This window comes from Somniosus microcephalus, chromosome 13, assembly GCF_052327205.1.
Source record: "Somniosus microcephalus isolate GS21.2 chromosome 13, FLI_Smic_1.0, whole genome shotgun sequence".
In the NCBI taxonomy this organism is placed as follows: domain Eukaryota; kingdom Metazoa; phylum Chordata; class Chondrichthyes; order Squaliformes; family Somniosidae; genus Somniosus; species Somniosus microcephalus.
Window position 1 is genome coordinate 15,561,501 of NC_140999.1, and position 12,439 is coordinate 15,573,939.

The window sequence follows — 12,439 nt, forward strand, 5'->3', positions numbered from 1 at the left end:
AATTTTATTAGGTAAGGGTATCAAGTGATAGGGATGTTTACAATAGTGAGACTGTATGGCGTTAAAGGGCCAGGATAGGTTGCACACAGATCCACCTTAGCAGCAGAATAATATATTGTGTATCACACAGCATAGTTCCCCTGTCGTTATAAAACAGCCTCTGATCCGACTACCTTTATTCTAAACATTCTACCCTACGTAACCCTGAGGCCATCCAAAACTCGGCTGCCCGTGTCCTAACTCGCACCAAGTCCCGTTCACCCATCACCCCTGTGCTCGCTGACCTCCATTGGCTCCTGATTAAGCAACGCCTCGATTTTAAAACTCTCATCCTTGTTTTCAACTCCCTCCGTGGCCTCGTCCCTCCCTATCTCTGTAATCTCCTTCATGCCTTGGGACGTTTTACTACGTTAAGGGCGCTATATAAATGCTGGTTGTTGTTGTTGTAAAGTTGGTACTACTTAGATGCAGATAAATTAAAAACATATTGAATAATTGTTCATTATTGTCGTTACAAGATAGTGTTTTCGACAATATTTAGAATTGCTATATAAAATAATTTTAAAGTGTACTATGACAGACACAATCACCTTTTATTTCTTTGTGTGTAGAACATTTCCCAGTAGACCAAGATGAAGTAATTAACCTGGGCAGAGGTTCGGAGAAGTTAACAGCAAATGAACAGTGTAAAACTAGACACAACGGCAATGAGGTTGGAGATGGTGAGGTAGGTTGCTACAGCTGAAAAACAGTTCTAATGTACTTCCTGCAAGAAAAAAAATGCCTGCCATACTATGGCTTAAATGGTTCAAAACTACTGGTCACTTTTGGTGTGATATGCATTCAATCAGATTGTGGTCAGTGTACTGTAAGTTGCATCGTTAAAGACTAATGCATATATATGATTGACGTAAGAAAACTACTAGGCACTTGGTCTAAGCATTAAACAAAGCTTGAATCAACTGTTTTACAACATGGAGGTCTAGTTGTGTCCTTCACTAGTTCCTGTTAAGAATGTCCTGCGCAAGCTGGGCCCGTGCATGAGTATTTATACTCTCCCTGGACAGCGCCACCCGCAGGCCGCTCAGTATTATTTCATAAGTCTTTCTTTCATGAATGACTGATTCATGTCAATGATACTAGCTGATTCCAAGTGGCATTGCTCTCCAGTAGACTGGGTTCTGAAACACAGTTGTGATTTTTAGCTGCCAAGGTGGAGCTAAAGGGACGTGGCCTGCCCCTTTAAGGCCGCCGCTCAGGTACGCCCTGTGGGAAAGTTGCCTAATTGGCACATCTTGCAATCCTTTGGAGGCTAATTGTTGAGGAGAGTTTCTGTAGATTGGCAGCTGCTTGTAAATCTCTGGCCTCTAGTCTTAACGAGATGTGAAGTTATCAAGGTCAGAAAAAAAAGAGCTGGACCTGACCGCCTTTCTTCTTTTCATATTTTTGATGCCCTGAAGCATGATGGACATGTACTCGAAGCAAAGCTATGATCGCCCAGTTTCCTGGTAAAACTAATTCATAATAGATTGCACTGAAGTAAGCTAGCATGTCAGCTTGGTTCAGTCAGTAGCACTCTTGCCGATGAGTCAGAAGGCTGTGAGTTCAAGTCCCACACCAAGGTTTGGATGCATAATCTAGGTTGGTGCTGTATTATGGGAGTACCTGTTTCAAGGGGTACCGTCTTGCAGGTGAGAAGTTAAACTGAAGGCCTGTCTGAGCAGAAGTAAAAAAAAAAACAGGAATGGGAAAATAGTAGGGAAGGCGTTCTGGGAGAGTGAGATCAAATGGTCCATTGGAACTTCTTCATGTTAACCTCTCGAAGTAAAGTAGCCAGATATTCCCAGATTCCAGCAGCTTTAATGTGATCAACAACTCCATGAGTGCATTGCTGGTGAAACTGCCTTGGACAATGGCCCTTTCAAAGATTTCAACATTGCTATACACGGTAATAGGAGTTAATGTGGTTGGAGGCATTGAAGTCTCTGGAGATCATTTTGGCTTTGTGCGATAGTGTAAAACGGATGATGGCGAATCAGTGGCCCGTTTTACATCTCCCTGTGTTACCATTGACTTCAGTGTCAAAGTCAAAATCTACCCCTCTGTCGTTAAAAGCATGCGAGCTAGACAATTGCCGTTGCCATCTAGATTCTAGTGCGATACAACAATTTTCTGTTTAGTTGATAAGTTTGGAATTTGAGTCTATGAAACACCTTAAGGGGCTGGATTTTACCAGCCCTGAGGAGGCGGGTCTGGAGGCAGGACTGCTGGGAAAATCCCCAAAAATGGGAGCGGGTCCCAAACCCGCACCCAGCCCGCCTCCAACCAATCTTCCCGGGAGTCGGGTCCCCGATTTGCGCAGGGACCCGACTCCTAGCGGCGGGAAGAAGATTATAGCCACTTAACTGCTTGCTAACGGGTAGTTAACAGGCAGTTAAGAGGCTTTTTCCCATTTTTCGACTGCTGCTGCTGGCTTCCTGACATCGGGGAACCCCGCCAGGGTAAGTGAGGTGTGCTGTGGGTCTGTTGTTATGTTGGTGTTTGGATGACAGCTGCAGAAGTGGTGTGAAGGATGCAATGGGACACTGGTTAGTATCAGAGGTAAAGAAATGTTGTGAAAGTAATTTTTTATGTGGTTAGATGTTTCTGCCAGTGACAAGCTGTGAAGTGTTTGTGTAGCCTCATCTCATCGGGAGAAGTGACAGATGGCTTCTGCAATCTCAGCTGCAGCTGCCATCTGTTTTATCCTAAAGAGAGAGTAATTGGAGAGCCTGGGTACAAGGGCTCACCTTTGGACAGTGATTGTCAGTGCTTGACCGCACTTCAGTGCAGTCAAACACTGTCAAATCATCTGTCAAACAAGTGTGGTGCATATGCCTTTAAGAAAACCGGCAGATGAAGCATCATCAACTGATGTCATCTGACACTGGCTTTCCCTTAATTGGCCGGCAAGCCCGTAGGGCGGGCTTAACAAGACCAATCAGGGCAAAATAGCATCTGTTTATCAGACGTCGCTGGCGGCGGGACTGGAACCCGAAAACCAGCAGTCCCGCCTCGAACTCGGCCTGGAAGGTAAGACTCTTTGACAGTTGTGACTATTAAGGAGACTCGAAGCTGAATTTTGTGATTGTAATGTGATGGTATTATTGGTCTGTATACTCACTCACTGTCGTAACCTACTGAGCCACTCGGGTAAGTTCATTACTTAATCGAAATACCACAGGGACTGAAATATTCCACTTCTGTGCTTTCTTTGGTGGCAAAAACAGGAAGGCAGATTATTATCTGAACGGCAATAGATTGGGAGAAGGGGAAGTGCAACGAGACCTGGGTGTTCTTGTGCACCAGTCGCTGAAGGTAAGCATGCAGGTGCAGCAGGCGGTTAAGAAGGCAAATGGTATGTTGGCCTTTGTAGCAAGAGGGTTCGAGTACAGGAACAAGGATGTCTTGCTGCAGTTGTACAGGGCCTTGGTGAGACCACACCTTGAGTATTGTGTGCAGTTTTGGTCGCCTTATCTGAGGAAGGATGTTCTTGCCATGGAGGGAGTGCAGCAAAGATTCACCAGACTGATACCTGGATGGCAGGAATGACGTATGAGGAGAGATTGGGTCGATTGGGCTTATACTCGCTGGAGTTTAGAAGAATGAGAGGGGATCTCATTGAAACTTATAAAATTCTAACAGGACTAGACAGACTAGGTGCAGGAAGGATGTTCCCGATGGCCGGGTAGTCCAGAACCAGGGGTCACAGTCTAAGGATAAGGGGTAGGCCATTTAGGACAGAGATGAGGAGGAATTTCTTCACCCAGAGAGTGGTGAACCTGTGGAATTCTCTACCACAGAAGGCAGTGGAGGCCAATTCATTAAATATATTCAAGAAGGAGTTAGATATATTTCTTAAGGCTAAAGGGATCAAGGGATATGGGGAGAAGGCAGGGACAGGGTACTGAATTTGGATGATCAGCCATGATCTCATTGAATGGCAGAGCAGGCTCGAGGGGCCAAATGGCCTACTCCTGCTCCTATCTTCTATGTTTCTCCAGCCTCTGATTTCCCATCTATCAAAATGGATGGGCAGGAAATCACGGGCTGCAGGTTGTAGTTGTAAAATGTCCCAGTCACGGTGTCACTGTGTCATATAAAACTGTGTTATATAATATCAGTAATCCTCCAGTCCTTCATTCTCCACAGATGGAGAAAATGGTGCCCATCTCCCCAGTATATCCTCTGTCGGAAACACAACCTTCCATTGATCAAGACCAACCAACCAATCAACCAAACTATAGACATCAAGTTAGCGTGCTGGCAAGAGGAACGTTGGGAAGTTGGAATTCCGGCAGTGAATGTAAGTAAAACTTTTCAGTGGATGTTTTCCATGTCTCATGACGTAATCTACCTCTGTGGTAACAAGATTTGGAAGAGGATCTGAAAAAATGAATTGCTATATCAAACTTTATACGATGATGACACGTTTACAGGATCTTCAGCAGGTTTGGGAAGTGTGTTCAAAGAAAACCACAGGAGATTTCACCTGACCAGTGCAGGCAACTCATGGTGGAACCAGAATGAGAGATCATGCCCCAAAACTTATAGCAAATCACAATTTGTCCCACAGACGAGGATTTCCTGTAAACCATGGTTAGACTAAACTCAGTACATTAGCAGAAATTCAAAATATCAATTGACATCATTTCCACTGAGAATATGTGGGTTCTGGAATTTTCAAGAATCTTGGTTACAGCCAAGACAATGTTCAGTGAGTCAACTTAATGTATTAACAATTTTAAGTCTGTCTTAATAAAATCTATCAAATATATGAACATAAGAAATTAAGTAGGAGCAGGAGTAGGCCATACAGCACCTCGAGCCTGCTCCGCCATTCAATAAGATTATGGCTGATCTTCTACCTCAACTCCACTTTCCCACCCTATCCCCATATCATATAACTAGGGCTGTAGAGAGGGCTTTAAACTAACTAGTGGGGGGGAGGTTCCTAGAGAGCAAATAATAAAAATGACAACAGAGAAGGTCATAGACTTAGGTAGCAGTGGGGAAATTAAAAACCAGAGCGTGTCAGGAAGGGGCAGAAGGTATGGAGTAAAAGGTAAAGTAATAAAAAGGGCAAAAGCAGGAACTAAGTGTCACAAAACAGCTTTGAAAGTTCTCTATCTGAATGCACGTAGCATTCGTAACAAAATAGACGAGTTAATGGCACAAATAACTACATATGGGTATGATCTTGTGGCCATTACAGAAACATGGCTGCAGGGTGACAATGCCTGGGAATTAAACATACCAGGTTATTTAACGATCAGGAAGGACAGGCAGGAAGGAAGGGGAGGTGGGGTGGCTATGTTAATAAAGGAAGGAATCACTGTAATACAGAGAAATGATATTGGGTCAAAAGATCAGGATAATGAAACAGTTTGGGTGGAGGTAAGGAATAATAAGGGGAAAAAAACACTAGTGGGCGTAGTCTATAGGCCTCCGAACAGTTGCAACTCTGTTGGACGGAGTATCAATCAGGAAATAGTTGAGGCTTGTAATAAGGGAGCATCTATAATTATGGGGGATTTTAACTATCATATTAATTGGACAAATCAAATTGGGCAGGGCTGCCTTGAGGATGAGTTCATTGAGTGTATTAGGGATGGGTTTCTTGAGCAGCATGTAACTGAACCGACCAGGGGGCAAGCAACCTTAGATCTGGTCCTGTGTAACGAGACAGGATTAATTAAAAATGTCCTAGTAAAGGATCCCCTTGGAATGAGTGACCATAACATGGTTGAATTCCATATTCAATTACAGGGTGAGAAGGTTGGATCTCAAACAAGCGTGCTAAGCTTGAATAAAGGAGACTATGAAGGTATGAGAGCGGAATTGAGTAGAGTGGATTGGGAAAATAGATTAAAGGGTAAGACGATACATGATCAGTGGTGTACATTTAAGGAGTTATTTTACAACTTCCAAAAAAAATATATTCCACTGAGAAGAAAAGGGTGTAAAAGAAAAGACAACCATCCGTGGCTAAGTAAAGAAATTAAGGATAGTATTCAACTAAAAACAAGGGCATATAAGGTAGCCAAATCTAGTGGGAGGATAGAGGATTGGGAAAACTTTAAAAGACAGCAAAAAATAACAAAAAGATTGATTAAGAAAGGGAAGATAGATTATGAAAGTAAATTAGCAAAAAATATAAAAACAGATAGAGTTTTTATAGTTATATAAAAAGAAAAAGGGTGGCTAAAGTAAATGTTGGTCCCTTAGAGGATGAGACCGGGAAATTAATGGTGGGAAACATGGAGATGGCAAAAATACTGAATGAATATTTTGTATCAGTCTTTACAGTAGGAGACACTAAGAATATCCCAACACTGGACAAACAGGGGGCTATAGGGGGGGAGGAGCTAAACACGATCAAAATCACTAAGGAAGTGGTACTCGGTAAAATAATGGGACTCAAGGCGGATAAATCACCTGGACCTGATGGCTTACATCCTAGGGTCTTGAGGGAAGTGGCGGTAGGGATTGTGGATGCATTGGTAATAATTTTCCAAAACTCCCTGGACTCAGCAAAGGTCCCGGCAGACTGGAAAACTGCTAATGTAACACCCTTATTTAAAAAGGGCATTAGACAGAAGGCTGGAAACGATAGACCGGTTAGCCTAACATCTGTGGTAGGTAAAATTTTGGAGTCCATTATTAAGGCGACAGTAACAGGACATTTGGATAATCATAATTTAATAGGACAAAGTCAGCATGGTTTTATGAAGGGGAAGTCATGTTTGACAAATTGCTGGAGAGCATAAGAACACAAGAAATAGGAGCAGGAGTAGGCCAATCGGCCCCTCGAGCCTGCTCCACCATTCAATAAGATCATGGCTGATCTGATCCTGACCTCAAATCTACTTTCACTCTCCATCCCACCCGAACCCATGTGATCTCCTGGGAGAGGCGAAAAACCAGATAAAAAAAAACAATGGCCAATTTGAGGAAGTAACATATAGGGTGGATAAAGGGGAACCAGTGGACGTAGTGTATTTAGACTTCCAAAAGGCATTTGACAAGGTGCCACACAAAAGATTATTGCTTAAGATAAAAAATCACGTGATTGGGGGTAATATTCTGGCATGGATAGAGGATTGGCTATCTAACAGAAGGCAGAGAGTTGGGATAAATGGTTCATTCTCAGACTGGCAATCAGTAACTAGTGGTGTTCCGCAGGGGTCAGTGCTGGGTCCCCAACTCTTTACAATCTATATTAACAATTTGGAAGAGGGTACCAAGTGTAACATATCAAAGTTTGCAGATGAAACTGAGATGGGAGGGAAAGTAGTGAGTGAGGAGGACATAAAAAACCTGCAAGGGGACATAGACAGGCTAAGTAAGTGGGCAGAGATTTGGCAGATGGAATACAATACTGGAAAGTGTGAGGCTATGCACTTTGGCAGGAAAAATCGTAGATCAAGTTATTATCTTAATGGCAAGAAACTGGAAAGTACTGAAGTACAAAGGGATCTGGGGGTCCTGGTGCACGAAACTCAAAAGGTTAGTATGCAGGTGCAGCAAGTGATTAAGAAGGCCAATGGAATGTTGGCTTTCATTGCTAGGGGGATAGAATATAAAAATAGGGAGGTATTGCTTCAGTTGTACAAGGTATTGGTGAGACCGCACCTGGAATACTGCGTACAGTTTTGATGTCCATACTTAAGAAAGGACATACTTGCTCTCGAGTCAGTACAAAGAAGGTTCACTCGGTTAATCCCGGGGATGAGGGGATGGACATATGAGGAGAGGTTGAGTAGATTGGGACTCTACTCATTGGAGTTCAGAAGAATGAGAGGCGATCTTATTGAAACATATCAGATTGTGAAGGGGTTGGATCGGGTGGATGCGGAGAGGATGTTCCCGATGATGGGTGAAACTAGAACTAGGGGGCATAGTCTTAGAATAAGGGGCTGCTCTTTCAAAACTGAGATGAGGAGGAACTACTTCACTCAGAGGGTGGTAGGTCCATGGAATATGCTGCCCCAAAAAGCTGTAGAAGCTACATCATTACATAAATTTAAAACAGAAATAGACAGTTTCCTAGAAGTAAAGGGAATTAAGGGTCATGGGGAGCGGGCAGGAATTTGGACATGAGTCTAGGTTCGGATCGGTGATGGCCCTGTGGGTAGCAGAGCGGGCCCAGGGGCCGTGTAGCCTGATCCTGCTCCTATTTCGTGTGTCTAATTCTGTTAGATTCAGGAGATGGTTCTGTGATAGTAGATTGGCGGTTAGGATCAGATCAGCCATGATCTTATTGAATGGCGGAGCAGGCTCGAGGGGCCGATTGGCCTACTCCTGCTCCTATTTCTTATGTTCTTAACCCTTGATTCCCTTAGTGCCCAAAAATCTATCAATCTCAGTATTGAATGTACTCAACGACTGAGCATCCACAGCCCTCTGGGGTAGAGAATTCCAAAGATTCAGAACCCTGTTGAAGTTAATGGAAACACTGAGAGATGTGAAGAAATTTCTCCTCATCTTAGTCCTAAATGGCCGACCCCTTATCCTGAGACTATGACCCCTAGTTCTACACTCTCCAGCCAGCGGAAACAACCTCTCAGTATCTACCCTGTCAAGCCCTCTCAGAATGCTATACGTTTCAATGAGATCACCTTGCATTCTTCTAAACTCCAGAGACTATAGGCCCATTCTACTCAATCTCTCCTCATAGGACAGCCCTCTCATCCCAGGAATCAGTCTGGTGAACCTTCTTTGCACCCCCTCTAAGGCAAGTGTATCCTTCCTTAGGTAAGGAGACCAAAACTGTGCACAGTACTCCAGGTGTGGTCTCATCAAAGCCCTGTAGCATTGCAGCACGATTTCCTTACTCTTATACTCCAACCCCCCTGCAATAAAGGCCAACATACCATTTGCCTTACTAATTGCTTGTTGTACCTGCATGTTAACTTTCTGTGATTTGTGTACAAGGACGCCCAAATCCCTTTGAATACCAACATTTCCCAATCTCTCACCATTTAAAAAATATCCTGCTTTTCCATTCTTCTTACCGAAGTGGATAATTTTACACTTCCCCACATTATACTCCATCTGCCACCTTCTTGTCCAATCACTTAACCTGTCTAAATCCCTTTGCAGCCTCTTTGCATCCTCCTCACAGCTTACTTTCCCACCTAGCGTTGTATTGTCAGCACACTTGGATATACAGTATTACACTCGGTCTCCCTCACCTAAGTCATTGATAGAGATTGGAAATAGCTGATGATAAAGAAGACACTTTGCATTTCTCAGATAGCTGTATAAATACATCTTGTACGCTGCACACGTAATGCATCTGCCCGCGCGAGTTTTTGTACTGCGGGGGATTGTGTATGGTGGAGAGATTGATAACTAGAGCTTATAATACGTCTGTAATCACAGGGTAGACCACTGAGCATGTAAAAATGAAAAATGCAAACAAATATCAAGAGACTTTCTCATTTACAGATGAGGATGACTGTACAGTGGAGAGTATTGTAGACTCTGTTGCCAGGGTTTTAAAGGGATGCCTGGAAAACATGCCTGAAGGTAAGAAATTTGGAAATACTTCAAAAGTGAGCAAAAAATTTGAACTCTCTCTTGTTCCCATGATCCTGACAAGCGAGTGTCAGTAATGGTGACCATGAAACCACTGGATTGTCATAAAAACCCATAAGAACATAAGAAATAGGAGCAGGAGTAGGCCATACGGCCCCTCGGGCCTGCTCCGCTATTCAATAGGATCATGGCTGATCCGAATCTAGACTCACGTCCACTTCCCTGCCCTCTCCCCGTAACCCCTAATTCCCTTGTCTGCTAGGAAACTGTCTATCTCCATTTTAAATTTATTTAATGTTGCAGCTTCCACAGCTCTCTGGGGTAGCAAATTCCATCGATTTACTACCCTCTGAGTGAAGAAGTTTCTCCTCATCTCAGTTTTGAAAGGGCAGCCCCTTATTCTTAGATTATGCCCCCTAGTTCTAGTCTCACCCATCAGTGGAAACATCCTCACCGCATCCACCCGATCAAGCCCCCTCACAATCTTATATGTTTCGATAAGATCACAGAAATCACAGAATCACAGAAACCCCACAGTGCAGATAGAGGCCATTTCGGCCCATCGAGCCTGCACCGACACATATCCCACCCTATCCCCGTAACCCCACGTATTTAATCCCCCTAACACTAAGGGTCAATTTTATCATAGCCAATCAACCTAACCCGCACATCTTTGGACTGTGGGAGGAAACCGGAGCACCCGGAGAAAACCCACGCAAACACGGGGAGAATGTGCAAACTCCACACAGACAGTCACCCGAGGCTGGATTCGAACCCGGGTCCCTGGCGCTGTGAGGCAACAGTGCTAACCACTATGCCACCGTGCTGCCCCACATTCTTCGCCTCTCGTTCTTCTGAATTCCAATGAGTAGAGTCCCAACCTACTCAACCTTTCCTCATACGTCAACCCCCTCATCTCTGGAATCAACCGAGTGAACCTTCTCTGAACCGCCTCGAGAGCAAGTATATCTTTTCTTAAATATGGAAACCAAAACTGCACGTAGTATTCCAGGTGTGGCCTCACCAATACCCTGTATAACTGCAGCAAGACTTCCCTGTTTTTATACTCCATCCCCCTCGCAATAAAAGCCAAGATTCCATTGGCCTTCCTGATCACCTGCTGCACCTGCATACTAACTTTTTGTGTTTCATGCACCAGGACCCCCAGATCCCTTTGTATTGTAGCACTTTGCAGTTTCTCTCCATTTAGATAATAACTTGCTCTTTGATTTTTTCTGCCAAAGTGCATAACCTCATCTGGTTCACTAATGTCCTTTAGGGAAGGAAATCTGCCGTCGTTACCCGGTCTGGCCTATATGTGACTCCAGACCCCCAGCAATGTGGTTGACTCTTAACCTGCCCTCTGAAATGGCCGAGCAAGCCACTCAGTTGTACCAAACCGCTGCGATGAAATCAGCACCGTGGGAGTACCTTCACCACAAGGACTGCAGCGGTTCAAGAAGGCGCCACCACCTTCTCGAGGGCAATTAGGGATGGGCAATAAATGCCGGCCTTGCCAGCGACGCACACATCCCGTGAATGAATAAAGGTCGCCCTGATTGCTTCTGAACCTTCTGGATAAACTGCTGTTGATGTCAACTGCCCCAGTGTCTCAAAGCGGAGCCACACCGATCAGGAAGGTCTGGGGTTCAATATTAAATCAGTGCTGAATTAGCAGATCTAATGATGGAAGTGTTGAAATTGGTCTTTGGGTAAGGCAGGGATAAAATCAGCCAGGGTTCCTGCTCCTGCTGATTTTCCAGTGTTTCGTGGAAAGCGTAGCCATCGGCTGAAGATGGTATCTGGGTTGACAGTGATGCCCCCCTTGGTGGAATAGCTCATCGACATGCTACTTGATTGTGGTGCTGGTGCCTGCTGAACTGTACTCAAGAAAGAAGCAGTGCATTCCGGCACAAAGTAGGGACAATTGAGCATGAAAGAGTTGATTTTTATACTGCTTCTCATTCTGATTCATGCACTAGCCATGCAGATAGTGAACTTACAGCCATTCATTTCCAGAATCTCCATTGATTTACTGTGCAAAATCCTTCCTAGCCAGTACAACACGGTATTGAGTGCAGGCTGTCCACTACTTTGATGCAGACATAAAGGCATTTATTTTAAGTGGCTTAATACCTGCGTTAAACTAGTCGACAGAGAAAAGGCATGTGACTGCATCAAGCGTTGGACCGTTAATATCGCTGTTAAGAATGTTCAGGTTCGGTGCTAGATAGGTTCTCAGGCTCAGGGTCATCAGTCACTCTCCTGTTGCATCCTTTATAATCCACAGGGCACTTTTACTTGGTTAAACAATAGCATGACCTGGGGATAATAACGTCGAACCCTTGTTGCACGTGTTGGACACTGTAACCTCCAATGTGCCACCATGTGCATTCTTCTGTCTTTAGGGAAAATGGGCTGAAATGCACTCCAGTGGGCACAGCATGACTGTAAACCAACATATTGGGTTATTATACACAAAACACACGAATGCACAGAATACAGCTTTCACAGTCAGATCCATCAATTTTCTACTCATTCTATGGAAAACAATGAAGATAACACCCTGCTGCTGTTCTAGACGCTGTGCCACTTTCAAGCGAGTTGTACCTACGCTAACTAGAACTGTATCTTTCTGTCGCAGGCTACTCGCATTCTCAGTCGGATCTCTCTCTGTCCTACCTGCATGTACACATGTCTTTTCTAATCTTATTAACCCACAATGGATATTCCACTACGGGTTGACGGAAAACAAAGGAGAGGATCTTTATTGCTGGCACAAGATGTGCTACTCGGTGATGTGAGCATTGTAGATAATCGAACATTTTCCCGGTGTTTTAACTCAACTATTCCCAAA

General features: G+C 44.1%; 1 protein-coding gene across 1 annotated transcript in view; it reads left to right on the forward strand.

Annotated features, from left to right (window-relative positions):
- LOC147108085 (serine/threonine-protein kinase PLK2-like) overlaps positions 1–12,439 on the forward strand; it is a 48,326-nt gene that overhangs the window by 17,318 nt on the left and 18,569 nt on the right. The window contains exons 9-11 of the mRNA XM_086004552.1: positions 612–727; positions 4,192–4,345; positions 9,493–9,573. Of these exons, the coding sequence (XP_085860678.1) occupies positions 612–727; positions 4,192–4,345; positions 9,493–9,573 (351 nt within the window). The remainder of the gene's footprint in view (positions 1–611; positions 728–4,191; positions 4,346–9,492; positions 9,574–12,439) is intronic.